This window comes from Somniosus microcephalus, chromosome 12 (genome assembly GCF_052327205.1).
Source record: "Somniosus microcephalus isolate GS21.2 chromosome 12, FLI_Smic_1.0, whole genome shotgun sequence".
NCBI classification, from domain to species: domain Eukaryota; kingdom Metazoa; phylum Chordata; class Chondrichthyes; order Squaliformes; family Somniosidae; genus Somniosus; species Somniosus microcephalus.
Window position 1 is genome coordinate 54,318,050 of NC_140998.1, and position 19,171 is coordinate 54,337,220.

The window sequence follows — 19,171 nt, forward strand, 5'->3', positions numbered from 1 at the left end:
GCCCTTCCCCCTTTTTTTCTCTCCCATTCTGCCAGCGCATTTCACACCTCATCTAGAGCCGTCTTTTGTCTCTACTAGTCCTATCACCATCTCGTCTCGTTTTCAATACCTCTTAATGTCTCTTCACTTCTCTTTTGTGTTCTCATCCCCCATTTCCCAGCCCCCAAACTGGCCTTTTAATCTTTTAATCTGTTTCATTTCCTGTGTTTTCAGTCCTGACGAAGGGTTTCGACCTGAAACGTTGACTCTATTTCTCTCTCCACGGATGTTGCCTGGCCTGCTGAGTTTTTCCAGCATTTTCTGTTGCTATTTCTAAATCAGGATGGTGTGTGACTTGAAGGTGGTGGTGTTTCCATGCGCCTGCTGCCCTTGTCTTTCTAGGTGGAAGAGGTCGCGGGTTTGGGAGGTGCTGCCAAAGAAGCCTTGGCGAGTTGCTGCAGTGCATCTTGTAGATGGTACACACTGCAGCCACGGTACGCTGGTGGTGGAGAGAGTGAATGTTTAAGGTGGTGGATGGGGTGCCAATCAAGCGGGCTGCTTTGTCCTGGATGGTGTTGAGCTTCTTGAGGGTTGTTGGAGCTGCACTCATCCAGGCAAGTGGAGAGTATTCCATCACACTCCTTACTTGTGCCTTGTAGATGGTGGAAAGGCTTTGGGGAGTCAGGAGGTGAGACACTCGCCGCAGAATACCTAGCCTCTGACCTGCTCTTGTTGCCACAGTATTTATGTGGCTGGTCCAGTTGAGTTTCTGGTCAATGGTGACCCCCAGGATGTTGATGCTGGGGGATTTGGCGATGGTAATGTCATTGAATGTCAAGGGGAGGTGGTTGGACTCTCACATGTTGGAGATGGTAATTGGAGATGGTAATTGCCTGGCACTTCTGTGGCATGAATGTTACCTGCCACTTATCAGCCCAAGCCTGAACGTCCTCCAGGTCTTGTTGCATGCGGGCATGGACTGCTTCATTATCTGAGGAGTTGCGAATGGCGCTGAACACTGTGCAGTCATCAGCAAACATCCCCATTTCTGACTTTATGTTGGAGGGGAGGTCATTGATGAAGCAGCTGAAGATGGTTGAGCCTAGGACACTGCCCGAAGAACTCCTGCAGCGATGTCCTGGGGCTGTGATGATTGACCTTCAACCACCACAACTAGCTTCCTTTGTGCTGGGTATGACTCCAGCCAGTGGAGCATTTCCCCCCCGATTCCCAGTGACTTCAGTTTTACTAGGGCTCCTTGATGCCACACTCGGTCAAATGCTGCCTTGATGTCAAGGGCAGTCACTCTCACCTCACCTCGAATTCAGCTCCTTTGTCCATGTTTGGACCAAGGCTGTAATGAGGTCAGGAGCCGGGTGGTCTTGGCGGAACCCAAACTGGGCATCAGTGAGCAGGTTTTTGGTCAGTAAGTGCCGCTTGATAGCACTGTCGATGACACCTTCCATCATTTTGCTGATGATTGAGAGTAGACTGATGGGGTGGTAATTGGCCGGGTTGAATTTGTCCTGCTTTTTGTGGACAGGATGTACCTGGGCAGTTTTCCACATTGTCAGATAGATGCCAGTGTTGTAGCTGTACTGGAACAGCTTGGCTAGAGGTGCGGCTAGTTCTGGAGCACAAGTCTTCAGCGCGATAGCCGGGATGTTGTCGGGGCCCATAGTCTTTGCTGTATCCAGTGTGCTCAGCCGTTTCTTGATATCACGTGGAGTGAATCAAATTGGTTGGAGACTGGCTTCTGTGATGGTGGATACCTCAGGAGGAGGCCGATATGGATGATCCATTCGGCACTTCTGGCTGAAGATGGTTGCAAACGCTTCAACCTTGTCTTTTGCACTCACGTGCTGGGCTCCACCATCATTGAGGATGGGGATATTCATGGAACCTCCTCCTCCTATTAGTTGTTTAATGGTCCACCACCATTCACGACTGGATGTGGCAGGACTGCAGAGCTTTGATCTGATCCGTTGATTGTGGGATCGCTTAGCTCTGTGCTGCTCCTGGCATGCTCTTCTACACTCCTTATTGAACCAGGGTTGGTCCCCTGGCTTGCTGGTAATGGTAGAGTGAGGGATATGCCGGGCCATGAGGTTACAGATTGTGGTGGAATACAATTCTGCTGCTGCTGATGGCCCACAGTGCTTCATGGATGCTCAGTTTTGAGCTGCTAGATCTGTTCTGAATCTATCCCATTTAGCCCAGTGATAGTGCCACACAACACGATGGAGGGTGTCCTGGGTGTGAAGACGGGTCTTCGTCTCCACAATGACTGGTAGCAGTGACCACCGCACAATACCGTCATGGACAGATGTACAGGAAACTCTTTGGTATCTGGCACTGACGGGACCGGGATGGTGCCAGTTGATTAAAAATTACGGCGGACGGAGAGGGTTATCTACCGAGGCTATTTTTAACAGAGTCAGACTCCTGTTATTGAGGTGTTCGGATTTCCGACAGCGCCAAGAAGTCGAGTAGTGGCAGTTTGGAGAACTACCCCCACTGACTAACTCGGCCACCACGGGAGACTCGGACTTGGCAACATTTCTAGTTATTGAGGTGTTGTTTTCGGAGTATGAATTTTGCCGGTTAATAGAGAATTCCGGATATTTAGGTGCCGTTTAAACGAGAGTTTTCGGTATCTGCGACAGGTAGACTGGGGAGGACAAGGTCAAATAGCTTTTTCTCTCACCACCTGTCCACTGGCAGTTATGTCCTTCGGGACTTAGCCAGCTCAATCAGTAGTGGTACTACCGAGCCACTCTTGGTGGTGGACATTGAAGTCTCCCACCCAGAGTACATTCTGTGCCCTTGCTACTCTCAGTGCTTCTTCCAAGTGGTGTTCAACATGGAGGAGTACTGATTCATCAGCTGAGGGAGGGCGGTAGGTGGTAATCAGCAGGAGGCTTCCTTGCCTATGCTTGACCTGAAGCCATGAGACTCCATGGGGTCTGGAGTCAATGTGGAGGACTCCCAGGGCCACTCCTTCCCGACTCTATATCACGGTGCCACCACCCCTGGTGGGTCTGTCCTGCCGGTGGGACAGGATATGCCCAGGGATGGTGATGGAGGAGTTTGGGACATTGGCTGAAAGGTATGGTTCTGAGAGTGCGAGTTTGACTATGCCAGGCTTGTTGCTCTTTGAGCTCATGTCAAAGCTAGTATTGCAAGAATCCTTTTTCATGTGCCTTCTTATCTGTCCTGGTCTAAATCGTGTAAATGCTTTACATGCAGTCTCGTTTCCAGTGATTTAGCATACAATAATGGGCTATCCTTTTCAGGGCATCAAAGCTAATGAGTAAATAAAAATTGTATCCACCAAAATAGATTACAGATATTAATAAAAATTTCAGAACTAGAAAAGAATCTATCATAAAATTGTTTAAAAGGTACTGTAATCATTGTAGCCAAACAAAACATACAAAGACTGTTCCACTTTAGGAGCTCCACTATACATGGAGTTTCACTTGCACCCACTGAAAATGTATTTTGATGCAACAATGTGCAGTCCTGATGCAAAAAACTGGAACATAGCACACTTGTATTAAAATATTTTTACATGCATTAGGCTATGCCACAAAATCTGTCTAGTATACAGCCAGAATATAATGGGCTGATGGAATTGGGTGCTATACATGGCTGAAGCCTGCTCGCCCAATGTTCGTTTTCTTTATAAACAGTACAGCTGATCTATAAGTTATGCAGTTATTACACCAGGGGGCATAGATTTAAAGTAATTGGTAGAAGGATTAGAGGAGAGTTGAGGAGAACTTTTTTCACCCAGAGGGTTGTGAGGGTCTGGAACTCACTGCCTGAAAGGGTGGTAGAGGCAGAAACCCTCATCACATTTCTAAAGTACTTGACTCTGCACTTGGAAGTGCCGTAACCTACAAGGCAACGAACCAAGAGCTGGAAAGTGGGATAAGGCTGGATAGCTCTTTTTCGACTGGCATAGACACGATGGGCCGAATGGACTTCTTCTGTGCCGTAAATTTCTATGATTCTCTTTCAGAAGTGCTTTGGAAATCATTATCTATATTTGTCTTATAATATTAACAGCTTCAATGTATCCAGCAGAAGATATTTTAAACTTAATTTATGCACTCAAGTATATTAGAGGTTTCACCTTAAAACATTCTAGTATATGACAAAAGGTCATCGATCTGAAACGTTAACTCTGTTTCTCTCTCCACAGATGCTGCCTGACCTGCTGAGTATTTCCAATATTTTCTGTTTTTATTTCAATTAAACAACTGCATCAACACTACAGAACTGTTTTCGTTTGCAACAAGAATATTTTCACATTTTCCTCTGACCCATGAAAATAGTCTTGCCACAAATATTGTGAACCTGTATACAATGGCCCGGAATTTGCAGTCAGCGGCGAAGCAAAGGCCGCAAAGAAACCTGCCCACAAAGATCTCGCGATCTCGGTGGCGAGAAGTTTGTCTTTTCCAACGCACAAGAGATTGCAGCGCTCTATAATGTGGAATTCCTAGAGCGCTCTGCTGTGACATCAACAAGCTGTCTAAGCTACCAATCACAACGCAGAATTCTCAGACAGGGAACCAGAAAGTGAAGCTTCCTTTATTCAGACTTTTTAAAAATGTTACAGAGAGCATAACAAAGATTGGGGCTCTCGCATGGGGAAAATTAAACCTGAAATAAATATGAACAAACTTTTAATATAATAATTATTTTTGAAGTTTCTGAAAAATTATAGGCCCAGAAATTCCGTTCGCAGCCCTCCCGCGGGTGGAGGGCTGCGATTTGGAAAAATCTCCTCCTGGATCGGAGGGCCCCCGGGAGGCGCAGAGTTCTGTTGCTGTGCCTCTTCAAACTGCCGGTGTGCAGGGCCCGCGTATCTCAGGGGCGCAGGTAGTTCGCAGCATCCTTGGGATCACGTGGGCCATGGGGAGCCAATCAGTGCAGGGAATCTCCATTCATAGATTTGACAGGAAGACCTGTCAAATCTATGAATATAGAGATCTCCCCCAAAACATAAGTAAAACTTCAAATTATTTTTTTTTTTTTAAATCGCATTTTTGAAATGACTATAAATTACATAAATTAACTATTTTAAACAAATTTAAATTTTTGAAAAAAATTAAAGTTTTTAACGGGGCTAAAAATAAACTTACCTTTCTTTAAAGTATTTTAAAATGATAAATCAGTGGAAAAACATTTTTTTTTTTTTTTTACTTTCTTCAACTCTTAGCCTGGTAAAAGCAGGCCTTGTACCTGCCTTTTTGGCGCAAGAATTGTAAGTGTTTTCTGCGAGCGGAGGGTCTCCAAAAAACAGAACTCTCCGTCCGCAGAGGCCCTGCTCCAGGGCAGACGTCTGATCTGTCAAGAGCTTTCTTGACAGATCGGAAATGCCGGTTTCCAGCGCATGCGCAGTGCATGCCTAAAACTGGCATTTCCGATGTCCCTACGGGTGAGTACACAGCACGTACTCACCCATAGGGATCGGAATTTCTGCCTCAGAATTTTTATCATAATGGAGAAATTTGACACTCCACAAAATTAAAATTAGTTTTTCAGGGCAAACGTTTGTTTAGCAGTCAATACACTGTTAAAACCCCCAGTTACACCTAATCCAACAAGGCCCAACTTTTAATAGGGTATTTAACAGCAATATTACTGCAGAAAAGCCCAAATTTTCGTCAGTTTCACGGATTGCTGGGTATGGGGGGGGGGGGGGGGAAAGGGGGCGGTGTCCACAGTGCAGCCAGTGTCGGAGCAGTGAATGACTGACCGCAACTTCAGGATTTTTGTGTTTAGATGCGCATGTGCTACATCCTGAAGTTGCAGTCAGTTTCAAAGGGGTAATACAGGAAATTCTTGTTTAAACGGCACTTAAATATCCGGAATTCTCTATTAACTGGCAAAATTCATACTCCGAAAACACCACCTCAATAACCGGAAATGTTGCTGAGTCCGAGTCTCCTGCGGTGGCAGTTCTCCAAACTGCCACTACTCGGCTTCTTGGTGCTGTTGGCAGTCCGAACACCTCAATAACAGGAGTCTGACTCTCCCGCGCTGTATAAGTTTTGTTTTACTGTTAAGTAATTGAAGAGTTATGGATTACCCTCAACTGGCAGTATTGTACTTAATCAAGAATCTTCCACCATCCATTTAACACAACATACTGTATACTGCACATTTCTTGATTTTTAAAAAATTTTTGTTTGTTAAAAATAGCCTCGTTAGATAACCCTCTCCGTCATCCGGAATTTTTAATCAACCGGCACCATCCCGGTCCCGTCGGTGCCGGATACCAAAGAGTTTCCTGTAATGGGGAACGCTGTTAGTTCACCGCTATTACCCAACGCAAATTCCAGCACAATAGTTTTCGGGGGGTGGGGGGCGGGAAATGTAGGTCATGTAACACGATTTTAAACTTCCCACCAATAAGTGAGCCCCTACAAAGTTTTCTCTTGTGCAAATGTAAACAGTTCTGCAATATTGTGTGCCATTTTTTAACTGATGTATTTGCAGTGAAGAAAAGGAATCAGCACTAAACTACTCACCCCAAGTGGCGGGAGAGCTTCCATTGCATTAAATCTTCCAGAAAGCACTTCAGACATAGGTCTCTTCTTGGAGGACTCTCTTCTTATGTGGCTTTTTCCAATTCTATTGAGGTCAGACTCCGACACAGATGGAAGATACTGCATTGCTTCCTTTGCCTCCCTCTCTCGTACTTGCTTCTCTAAACTGTGCTGGCTGGCTAGTGCAGAGGTAGAGCTATATAGATAGTCTGGCAATGGTTCATTGGGGAACTGGTTTAACACAGCTGACAACTGGGCTGTGGAGTCAAAAGTAGGCATCTGTACTCTCTGCTCAATGTACCCTGTATCATACTCCTCATCCTCTTCACTACTGTGAATCAGCATAGTTGCATCCGAGAGAGATCGCCCATGGTTGTAATTTTTGTCTTCATGAACTGTATTATCTCCTGGTTTTGTTCGTTCATAGTAAACATTTGGTTGTGAACCTGCAGCAGTTACCTTTGCTGAGCTTGTCTCAACACCTGGTGTAGACATAGTCCTTTCTTTTATTCTCCAATTCTCAAAATTGTGCATAAGTCCTGCAATCTCAATGCTGTTGCGTTTATGGATGTTGCCATGTAGTCTGGCAGAGGTTAGGGGTTCACTGACTTCTTGCAGTGAATGTGCAACAGGCAAACTATCCTCCTGGAATGTCTGCACAGAGTGATGCACACGCCTAGTTATCAGATCTGGATTGCTACTGCTAACATACAGATGTCTCGAAAGGTCAGGTGTACTGTTTGCAGGTCTTGGATAAGGGTATGGCGGTGGAGGCCTGTACACTTGAGTTCTCAGCATATTTGCTGCGTTGTAATCCTGAGCGTGTAATTGAACATTAGTCAATTCTGGCACACTAACAGCCCCAACGACAGGACGTCGCTCAACTGAATTTATATATGGTGACTGGCTATGGAAACTGTAGTTCAAATGAAAAGGGTACTGATTCACATTTTGGGAATTGAACTGAGTATGTTCTCTGATTTCTGGCTGACTGTACACAAGTGGGTCTGGTCTACTGTAGGCATATGAATTGCCTATGTTGAGATTTCGCATAGAATGGCTTTGCCTTTCATTCTGAATCATTCCACGATTGAGTTGCCTCATAACAGTCTCGTAATCTGGGGTTGGCCTATAGGAAGGTGGAATAATAGCACTATGTCTGTTCGTTGGGATGTAATCCCCTCTCATTATATCACTTCCAGTGATACTAGGATTTGAAGACATAGGAGATGCTTGCATAAAGTGCTGTGGATTATTTAAAGAGCTTGTGCTATGCGCACTATAGATACTGCCATTTCGGATTCGACCATTGTATTCATATGGAGCTCTGTCCAAACTGGTTTGAGAGCGATAGAAACAGCTATTTTGATTGTTTATGTAGAGATTGTCTGAAATAAAATTATGCAGAACATGAGTAGGCATACCATCTAAGATTCAATGTTTGATCTCCAGTCTATACAGGAGTTAGCTCAGCAGTGAAATGGGCTGAAGCAATGCTAACGATCAAGACCATAACGTATCCCAGAGGCTAAGTTTTACACCAGATTTATATTTATGTAATAGTCTATCAGATTACTTCAAACTGTTAAATGAATAGTATTTCAATAGAATAACAGCAAAATTCTGTTGGTTAAGTTTATTTTCATGGTCTCCTGAAGTTCAGATCAAATAATTTAAATGGACAAAACTAAGCCAATATAAAATTGAAACAGCTAATTCATAGAGGTTAACAATTTTTAAAATCCATTTCCTGTTGTTATTTATGAGTAGTTACTCAAAGTTCAAAGTCACATCCAAAAGCAAAAAAACCTCTAGTCATTTTTAAGAACTATGAACAAATCATACTCATCGTTAAAAATAGCCAGTGGATGAAGGCACTTCCTAGTCAGACATAGATGTTTATTCCCATTAATACGGAGTTCACTGATCTCAGTTGGAGTGTTACAAGTGGCCTCAGTGTTCCTTGGTTACGAAGGAGAAAATTGACTAGGATTCTTGCTCTCAATTGCTATTCAGTGACCCCTGTTAGAAGTACATGCAGGTGGGTATCAGGTGAAGAGGACACAATCAGGCTCATGGTGATCAAGTAGCCTGGTCAAACACACTGCTTCAGTTCATAGATTAAGAATGGCAAATATTCATGCCTAGTAACTGCATCTGCTTTCTAATGTGTAAAACTATTTATTTATGCACAGGCATTAATTCCACAATCAGTGATCTTAAAAATAGGAAATAAACCTGTGCACCAATACTCAACTTGTCATCTAACGTTAGTGGTATATTACAAGTTAACTTACAGAGTACAACTTACTTGGTGTTTTCTTTATATACTTTTTGAAATTGAGTTCCGCAACTACAATTTCTAATAAATGTCAAATACGTTTTGCATTTCATTGTTACCATTTCCTTGGGCACTTAAATTTGAATCATTAAAAGGTAATAGAAAGAAAATTATATTTGTAAAGGGATAAAGATAATGCCACATTTATGGTTTTAAATAATTCTGCCTAAAATTTCCTTGATTAAGTACTTACCTTGGGAAGATTTATAGGGCTCTGTGTAGTGTCCATTGTAATGTAACTGGGGTAGAGGCATCAGGTATTGATGAGGTTTTGGCTAAAAGAAAACAAAAGTGATAAAGAGCATATCAATCCACAGCAAATTAACTGCTAACTACGATTTTATGTAAAACCACTACACATTCTAAAACTTGTACAGGAATGGACAGCACTTTTGGGAATGTGTTAAAAAAAGTGGTTAAAAGCAGGAAATAAAGCAAACAAAAAGGTACACAAGAATCAGTATCAAACACACACCTGATCTGAACAAGTCTTGCATGATTAGTCTTATACATAGAAAAACATTCGGACTCAAATATTTATTTATAGCAATTTCAAAACCAACAACTTGCATTTGCAAAGCACCTTTAATAGAGAAAAAGTCCCAAGGCACTTCATGGAAGCTAATCAGACAAAAATTAACACTTAGCCAAAGGAGGAGATATTAGAAAGGGTGATGAAAAGCTTGGTCAAGAGGTGGGTTTTAAGGAGGGTCGTCAAGGAAGAGAGGGGTGTGGGGAGGTTGAATGGTTGGTGGAGGGAATTCCAGAGCTTAGAATCTAGATGGCTGATGGTACGGCTACCAATGGTAGGGCGAAGGAAGCGAAGACAAGCCTTTTAAAAAACATACCATGACAAAAGTAATAATTTCCACCATTAGTTTCATACAGTTTTGTCTAACTAGGGTTTAAAATGGAGGCTGCTCTCTTAACTAGATACAAATGGAAGGCAGGAGACAGCCAGAGAAAGGCGAGATTCCTTTTGATCAGGAATCAGTTAAGATTTAAAAAATAAAGGTGCTATAATGTAGGAACAGGCTTTTCAAGCTGTAAAGATAGATACATAATTTCTAGCTGTGGTCATATATAAAAACAACCCAGAGGAAAATGCAAAGCAAGCAGCTCTTGCAGGCCATTACAAAGAAGTTGCAATGGATAAGTAGCCCAATTCTACTTCTCGTAGTAGAGTGGGCCTTTGGCGTAGCGGTAGCATCCCCGCCGCTGGGCCAGAAGGTGTAGGGTTTCGAACCCCGCTCCAGACAGTCCCGGCAAGTAGAGTCGGAGCTCCGGCTCCAAATTCTGGGTTGACATCCAGCGGGATGCTTGCGTCCGTGGGTGTGGGTGGCCGCCCCCCCCCCCTCGTATGGGTTGTGGGAGCCCGTAAAACCCTCCCGTCATAGGACGAACCACCCTAATGGCTGGTATGAAGATGGTTACGGTCACGGAAGGAGCGTTAACGCGGCCAGAAATTCTTCCACCACTTCATACAGTTCCCCAAAGGGAACAATGTGAAGACATGTACGACGACGACGACTTCTCATAGTTAATTTTGGTGAGGAAATTTACAGTCTTCCATTAAGGATGAAATTATTATTTAGATACACACAGGAAGATATACTAGAGAAGATTAAAGGGGTATGGAATTAGCAGGAGAATAGAAAACTGGATTAAAAAGTTCTGTTTGTTGTGTACATCAATGATTTGGATATAGGCCTAGGAGTGGTGTTGAAATATGTAGATACAAGAGGTATAGTTAATTCTTTAGAAGACCAAAGGAAGCTGCAAAGGGATATTGTTAAGTTGGGGGAATGGGATAAAAATTGGCAGATGGAATTGTCAGCAAGTGTGAGGTGATACATTTTGGTAAATAAAACAGTCTAAAGGCGGAAGTCACACCCCCATCCACATCAATGGGGCTGTGGTGGAAAGGGTGGACAGCTTTAAGTTCCTCGGAGTCCACATCACAGAAGACCTCTCCTGGTCCCTCAATACCTCCTCTCTGGTGAAGAAGGCCCAGCAGCGCCTATATTTCCTAAGGAGGCTGAAGGGATGTAACCTGTCACCCCTGATCCTCTCTAACTTTTACCGCTGCACAAGAGAAAGCATCCTGACGAACTGTATCACAGTATGGTATGGCAGCTGTAGCTACTATGACCGGAAAGCCCTGCAGCGGGTAGTCAAAACTGGCCAACGCATTACCGGCACCCGGCTACCGACCATAGAGCACATATACCAGAAACGCTGTTTACGGAGGTCACAGTCCATCATCAAAGACCCTACCCACCCCAGCCACAGTCTGTTCACCCTCCTGCCATCTGGGAGACGCTACAGATGCATTCGCACCCGTACGACCAGATTTAGGAACAGCTTCTTTCCCAGGGCTGTCATCCTACTGAACTCCACAAATAAACTCTAAAGCCTGCACATCTGCCAATGCACTTTATTATGGTTATGTTTATGTTAATGTATTACAAGCCAAATGTATGTTGAATGTTTAAATGTCTTAATCTAAATGTACACCCTCGGGAGCCGCAAGCCTACATTTCGCTGTACTGCACTTGTGCACTAACAATAAAAGTTGATTTGATTGATTTGATTAATTACACTCTAAATGGAAGGAGGCTCAGTGCTGCGGAACAGCAAAGGGACTGGGTGTACCGGCTTACAAGTCATTAAAAGGCAGCACCTCAGGTTGCCAAGACTTTTTTAAAAATCTAATGGAATTCTCGGCTTTATCTCAAGAGTTTTAGAATATAAAAGCCAAGATGAGCCTATATAAAACCTTAATAAGACCTCAGTTAGAGTACTGTGTGCAATACTGGGCTCCATACTGTAGGAAGGATATTGAGGCTTTAGGGAATTTACAACACAGATTCACTAGGATGCTGTCTGGTATGAAGAATTACAAATATAATGAAAGACTTGAAAAATTGTTTGTTAGAACACATTACAGGGCAAAATGTGTTTAAAATTATGAAATGATGGAACCAGGTAAATAGAAGTACACTGTTTACAGTAGTTGAGGGATCATAGATACAGGATCAAATGTAAGAGATTTAGGACGGAGAGCAAGCAAAACTTCTTTAAAGAGAGTTATGAGGCTGTGCAATTCACTTCCCGGGTTAGTGGTGAAGGCAGAAACTTTGGCACTAGGATAGGTGCATGAAGAAAAAGGAGTTGAAGGTATATGGGAACAGGATAGGTAAATGTCATTCAGACTATTTTCTTGCATGGAGGATAAACACCGACACAGACTGATTGAGCCAATTGACCTGTTTCTGTGTTGTAATTTCTATGTAGGGCACACCAGGCTCTATAAGTACTGGAAACTCTCATATTCTAGAATGATCTAATTCAAGATTGCAAAAAGAGATGGCTCATCTGATTTGACCAAAGGTGTAGGTTTTAGAGATATTAACATAAAATGGCTAACATACATCGACATAAAATGGCTGGTATAATACACATTATGGGAAAGTGGAGTTAGCCAGAGTTAGAAACCCAGACAAGCACTTCACTGCAGACAAGTCGTGAAGGCAACACTGATAAGACATCCCTCGTAGTTGGCTAGTTGAAAACTTTAATGAGATAAGGAGGAAGAACAGGGCTTTGTCACCACCAGAGATATCTGTGCTCCTCTAATTCTGCCCTCTCGAGCATCCCTGATTGTAATCGCTCAACCATTGGTGGCCGTGCCTTCTGTTGCCTAGGCTCTAAGCTCTGGAATTCCCTCCCTAAACCTCTCCACCTCTCTTTCCTCCTTTAAGACACTCCTTAAAACCTACCTCTTTGACCAAGCTTTTGGTCACCTGCCCTAATTTCTCCTTATGTGGCTCGGTGGCAAATTTTTTCATCTTATAATACTCCTGTGAAGTGCCTTGGGATGTTTTTCTACGCTAAAGGCGCTATATAAATATAAGTTGTTGTTGTTGTCATTAACCATAATATAAACTTAAGCATAAGTAATAGAATAGATTAGATTATAATGTGAGATGTTTATAACTATGATTGTGAAACTAAGAAATAACAATTAAAAGTAGGCAAATTAGTTTAGGGATAATTAAAAAATGATTGAAGGAAAGCAACTGAATGCTGCTACTGTAAATCTAAAATGACAAAGTTTAATCGGACAGTATTATCCCTGCATCTGCCTGAAGAGTTAAAAGTTGTTTAATAAATATAAGAAGCAACTATAAATCTGTAAAGCAACTAATGCTCATCTAATATGAAGTATACTTTCACAGTATATTAAGTGAACAATGTAAAGTAGGTTCACACGTCATGCAAGCTCTCAACATTAGTTAAATAATGAATAGGATTATTCTTTCTTAAAATAAAAAAATTGCTATTAATTTTTTGGTGGCAGTACTAGATAAGGCATTTTACAGTTTAAAAATCATGTTGGGAAAAAATGAAAGCTACAGTACAAGGCTTCATCTCACCTACCAAAGACATTCTCGACAACGTGCTCCTTCGGACTGGACTTACTGAAGCAGTTTGAGTTTGTCTGAAATTGAAAATCAAATGATCATTGTAATACAAATCAATCTTCCCTCTAAAATAAAAGCTTTTAAACAACTTTTCAAGGTATTAAACAGTAAACCATTTTAAAACTCTAGAACACTGACAGTTCTCCAACAGCTGCTAAAATATTTTGAAGGGAACAGGAGACAATGTAACTATACACATTACATTGCTGCAAAACTAAGTAGCCTTTAAGTTTTAGTTCACAACTTTCAAGACAAGTCTTTTCCCCTATTATATTAGAGTAATTCATGCCGTAAATCAAAATCTAAGGAAATTTGAAAATCAATATGCCCCATATAATCTTAGAATGTTAAAGCACAGAAAATAGGCTATTCAGACACAGCGAGCACGCTGGAATCTCACCAGGAGTGATAGACCTGGGCCCGTGGATACTAAGCTATGGGGGAGCAAAGAGATTTAGGTGTCCATGTATACAAATCAATAAAGGCTAGTGAACAGGTACAAAAAGCAATCAAAAAGGCTAATGCAAGGTTGGCCTGTTCATTTTCTTTTTACCTGTTAATCATAATCTATTACAGTATGTTAATTTTAAGCAGATCAGAGAGAGCGTCAACATATATTCAAACTATATTCAAACCAAAACAATTGCATCAACTGCTCAGTTACAAATAACAATTCTAAAGAAATAAAAATAGCACAGCTCAGACAGAGATAGCAAACCTTCATAATGCAGAGGCGAGAAAAACAAAAACACAGTTTGGCTCACCCTTTGCTGGGAAGAGAAGGACGGGAAAGTAAAGGCAAATGGGGAAAGGAAAAAGTAAGCAAAGGCTTCCTGGAACCTTCACCCGGGGATGATACAGATGAGTCTCTAAAAGTAGGGGAAATATAGATAAAACTTCAGACAGCTATTTTGCTTCCATCATTTTTATCTGTTTCGTTTCAAAATACAATACCAGAAAATAGTGTCTGCAGCGATATTTCCACTAAAGTGCGTGCATGCGCAGCAATCTGAAAGGTCCCACACAGGCCGTTCACGGGCTTTTACATTGTAAATACCGCACATGCTCAGAAATTTAAAAGGACTGCACATTAAAAGAAACAGGCCACACAGAACAAAGTGCAGCTTACAGGGAACATTGGTCTGCAGTACTGATTCAATAGATGAGTCATACTTACAAGTTACAGTTTTTATTCAGACTGTAAAACTTGCGTCGTGCAACACACATTCGCCATACATATTTGGATGTTTCCATATCTTCCTATAGAAATAAAATTTAAAAGAGTAACAGCAGCTTCTACAATCTCCTACTTTTAAGTATAAAGTTATCACGGAAAATTATACACTTAAGCAAAGAAAATCAAACTCAACTTCGGTATCAACATAAACAGAAAATGCTGGAAGTATGCAACAAAGAGATAGGTTTAATGATTACGGTGTAACCATTTTTCAGAACAGAGAACTAAAAAATTAGCAACTATTTTAGTAAGGTTCAAAAAAGAGGCAGAGGAAAAAGCAACCAACAGTTCAATCACAGAAGTGGTTGATGAGTTGAATGGCCTGCAAATTGCTTAATAGAACATGTGCGCATCTTGCTAGATCTAGAGGCTGGTAACGCATAGGAATACTAGCAGCCATTCAGACACTTGAGTGTTTTCCTCATTCAATTAGATCATGGCTGATCTATAACTCAGCTCCATTTACCCGCTTTGTTCCAGATCAGTTGATACCCTAACTCAGCAAAAGTCTATCCATCTCAGTCTTGAAAATTTCAATTACAGGACCCGCCCTATTCCTCCCCTTTATTTTTATTCTCTTTCATTTCTTTAGCTACGCCTCTCTCGTGCACTGGCCCATTTATTGGCCAAGAGTATGCTCCAAGGCTTCTACAAACATCAAACACCATTCTGCATGGCTGCTAAATTCCCTCAGATTCTCAATCTTTCATTTTGGAAATTCCCCGACTTCCATTCAAGATTAGGGACTCACTATTTAGGAAATCTTGCACACAAATTTTATTCTTTATGGTGGTACAAATAGTGAAATAAGATAGTCATAGAGTTATACAGCACGGAAAGAGGCCCTTTGGCCCATCGCGTCCGCGCCGGCCATCAGGCCCAGTCTAATCCAATCCCATTTTCCAGCATTTGGTCCGTAGCCTTGTATGCTATGGCATTTCAAGTGCTCATCCAAATGCTTCTTGAATGTTGTGAGGGTTCCTGCCTCTACCACCCTTTCAGACAGTGAGTTCCAGATTCCAACCACCCGCTGGGTGAAAAAGTTCTTCCTCAAATCCCCTCTAAACCTCCTGCCCCTTACCTTGAATCTATGCCCCCTGGATATTGACCCCTCTAGTAAGGGGAAAAGTTCCTTTCTATCTACCCTATATGCCCCTCATAATTTTGTACACCTCAGTCAGGTCCCCCCTCAGCCTTCTCTGCTCCAAGGAAAACAAACCCAGCCTGTCCAGTCTTTCTTCATAGCTGAAGCGCTCCAGCCCAGGTAACATCCTGGTGAATCTCCTCTGCACCCTCTCCAAAGCAATCACATCCTTCCTATAGTGTGGCGACCAGAACTGCGCACAGTATTCCAGCTGTGGCCTAACCAGCGTTTTGTACAGCTCCATCATAACCTCCCTGCTCTTATAGTCTATGCCTCGGCTAATGAAGGCAAGTATCCCATATGCCTTTTTAACCACCTTATCCACCTGTTCTGCTGCCTTCAGGGATCTATGTACATGCACACCAAGGTCCCTCTGATCCTCTGTCTTTCCTAGGGTCTTACCATTCATTGTGTATTCCCTTGCCTTGTTAGTCCCTCCAAAATGCATCACCTCACACTTTTCAGGGTTAAATTCCATTTGCCACTGTTCCGCCCATCTGACCAACCCATCTATATCGTCCTGCAGGCTGAGGCTACCTTCCTCGCTATTTACCACCCCACCAATTTTTGTGTCATCTGCGAACTTACTGATCATACCTTTTACATTCACATCCAAATCATTAATGTAGACCACAAACAGCAAGGGACCCAGCACCGATCCCTGCGGTACCCCACTGGACACAGGCTTCCAGTCACTAAAACAACCTTCCACCATCACCCTCTGCCTTCTGCCACTAAGCCAGCTTTGGATCCAATGTGCCAAGGCACCCTGGATCCCATGGGCTCTTAACTTCTTGACCAGTCTCCTATGCGGGACTTTATCGAAAGCCTTACTGAAATCCATGTATACCACATCCACTGCACTACCCTCATCCACACACCTAGTCACCCCCTCGAAAAATTCAATCAAATTAGTCAGACATGATCTTCCCTTGACAAAGCCATGCTGACTATCCCTGATTAATCCTTGCCTCTCCAAGTGGAGACTAATTCTGTCCCTCAGAATTTTTTCCAATAATTTCCCTACCACTGATGTTAGGCTCACTGGCCTGTAATTCCCTGGTTTATCCCTACTACCCTTCTTGAATAATGATACTACGTTAGCTGTTCTCCAGTCCTCTGGCACATCCCCTGTGGCCAGAGAGGTTCTGAAAATGTGTGTCAGAGCCCCTGCAATCTCCTCCTTCGCCTCACACAGCAGCCTGGGATACATCTCGTCCGGGCCTGGGGATTTATCCACTTTTAAGCCTGCTAAAACCGCCAGTACCTCCTCCCTCTCGATGCTAATATGTTCAAGTATATCACAGTCCCCCTGCCCGACTTCTATGTCTACATCGTCCTTCTCCATAGTGAACACAGATGAAAAAAAATCATTTAAAACCCCACCTACATCTTCTGGCTCCACACACAGATTGCCACTTTGGTCCCTAATGGGCCCTATTCTTTCCCTAGTTATCCTCTTGCCCTTAATATACTTATAAAACACCTTAGGATTTTCCTTTATTTTGCTCGCCAGTGTTATTTCATGGCCCCTCCTCGCTCTCCTAATTTCTTTTTTAAGTATCCCCCTGCACTTTTTATACTCCTCTAGGGCTTCCTCTGTCTTTAGTCCTTTGTATCTGCTAAAAGCCTCCCTTTTTTTCCCTAATCCATTCTCGTATATCCCTTGACATCCAAGGTTCCCTGGGCTTGTTGGTCCCACCCTTGACCTTTATGGGAACATGTTGCCATTGTACTCTCAATTTCCTTTCTGAAAGACTCCCATTGCTCCGATGTGGATTTTTCTACAAGTAGCTGATCCCACTCCACTTTGGCCAGATCCTGCCTTACCATATTAAAATCGGCCTTCCCCCAATTTAGCACCTTTATTTCCGGTCCATTTCTGTCCTTTTCCATGACTACCTTAAATCTCACCGAAAGATGTGTTTATCTGGTTTATAAAAGCTTAACTAAAATATTAATGTATGCTGGGAAATAAAATTGCAGACTTTTCCAACTTTTGGGGGTTTATTACCATGAACATAGTTTTATAGTGCACAGAAGTTATTTACTCAGATGCAATACTCCTAAACTGGTTTCTATACAACTGTTTAATATTTAAAACCAGATAAGATCACATCACTACGGAACCATTAAATGAATATTGAAGGATATATATGAAAATACTTTGTTCCCTTCTTAAACCAAATTAGTAGAAATGCACATCAGCTGAAGTGAATAGTTTTAGAACACTCACAGTCTGGAACTGGATGGTCTCCTCTTTGTTCACCAGCTCTAATGCAAAGAAGGATTTGTTGTGAGACAAGTTGGATATGTCATTCCATCTAAAAAGGGAAAGATAATTTCTTTATATAGCCACTTCTACCTCAACTGAAAAGGTTTTGAATAGACTTTTAGCTGAATTAGTAATAATGTTGAGGGGTTTTTTTTGGCATGGAAAGGTATTTTGTTTAGGTAGCCGATGTAAAACTGATCATCTCATGTAGCATTAATTTAATATCACCATGTGACTGAGTAATGCCACTCACTGTGACAGCTTTAAAAAGAGCCATTACTGATAGGCGAGAAAAAAAGACAAGTACTCTCCGTGCAAAATATTCAATTTTTTTTAGTCCAAAGTCTTTTAAAAACTTGTATCTACTAGGAGAAATCATTTTTTGTTTCCTCCCCATGACTTTGCAAGGACCCAAAATGACAGAACATTACTCAGCTGACATCAGTGATGAGCTCCACTAATTCAGAAGGAAACAGAATCTCTTGGTTCTAGATGCCAAACTAAACAGAAAAAACAACAGAAAATGCTGGAAAAACTCAGCAGGTCAGGCAACATCCGTGGAGAGAAATTTGAGTTGACGTTTCGGGTCGAAACCCTTTTGAAGAATAGTGCCATTCGCAACTCCTCAGATAATGAAGCAGTCTATGCCCGCATGCAACAAGACCTAGACAACATTCAGGCTTGGGCTGATAAGTGGCAGGTAACTATCTCCAACAAGCGCCCCTTGACATTCAACAGCATTACCATTGCTGAATCCCCCACCATCAACATCCAGCGGGTCACCATTGAACAGAAACTTAACTGGACCAGCCATATAAATACTGTGGCAACAAGGGCAGGTCAGGTCAGAGACTAGGTATTCTGCAGAGAGTGTCTCACCTCCTTACTCCCCAGAGCCTTTCCACCATCTGCAAGGCACAAGTCAGGGGTGTGATGGAATACTCTCCACTTGCCTGGATGAGTGCAACTGCAACAACACTCAAGAAGCTCGACAACATCCAGGACAAAGCAGCCCGCTTGATTGGTACCCCATCAACCACCTTAAACATTCTCTCCCTCCACCACCGGCATACCGTGGCTGCAGTGTGTACCATCTACAAGATGCACTGTAGCCACGGTACAGCCTTGCCAGTAACGCCCAC

The 19,171-nt window shown here is 42.5% G+C and overlaps 1 protein-coding gene across 4 annotated transcripts in view; it reads right to left on the reverse strand.

The window, feature by feature from the left end:
* Nucleotides 1–19,171, reverse strand: part of ptpn21 (protein tyrosine phosphatase non-receptor type 21) — a 58,158-nt gene that overhangs the window by 19,203 nt on the left and 19,784 nt on the right. For 3 of the 4 annotated variants that reach the window (XM_086002892.1, XM_086002894.1, XM_086002895.1), the window contains 6 exons: nt 17,991–18,078; nt 14,551–14,633; nt 14,138–14,242; nt 13,330–13,390; nt 9,080–9,161; nt 6,528–7,933 (listed from right to left, as the gene is read on the reverse strand). In XM_086002892.1, the coding sequence (XP_085859018.1) occupies nt 6,528–7,933; nt 9,080–9,161; nt 13,330–13,390; nt 14,138–14,242; nt 14,551–14,633; nt 17,991–18,078 (1,825 nt within the window). The remainder of the gene's footprint in view (nt 1–6,527; nt 7,934–9,079; nt 9,162–13,329; nt 13,391–14,137; nt 14,243–14,550; nt 14,634–17,990; nt 18,079–19,171) is intronic. The other variant, XM_086002893.1, reaches the window with a different exon arrangement.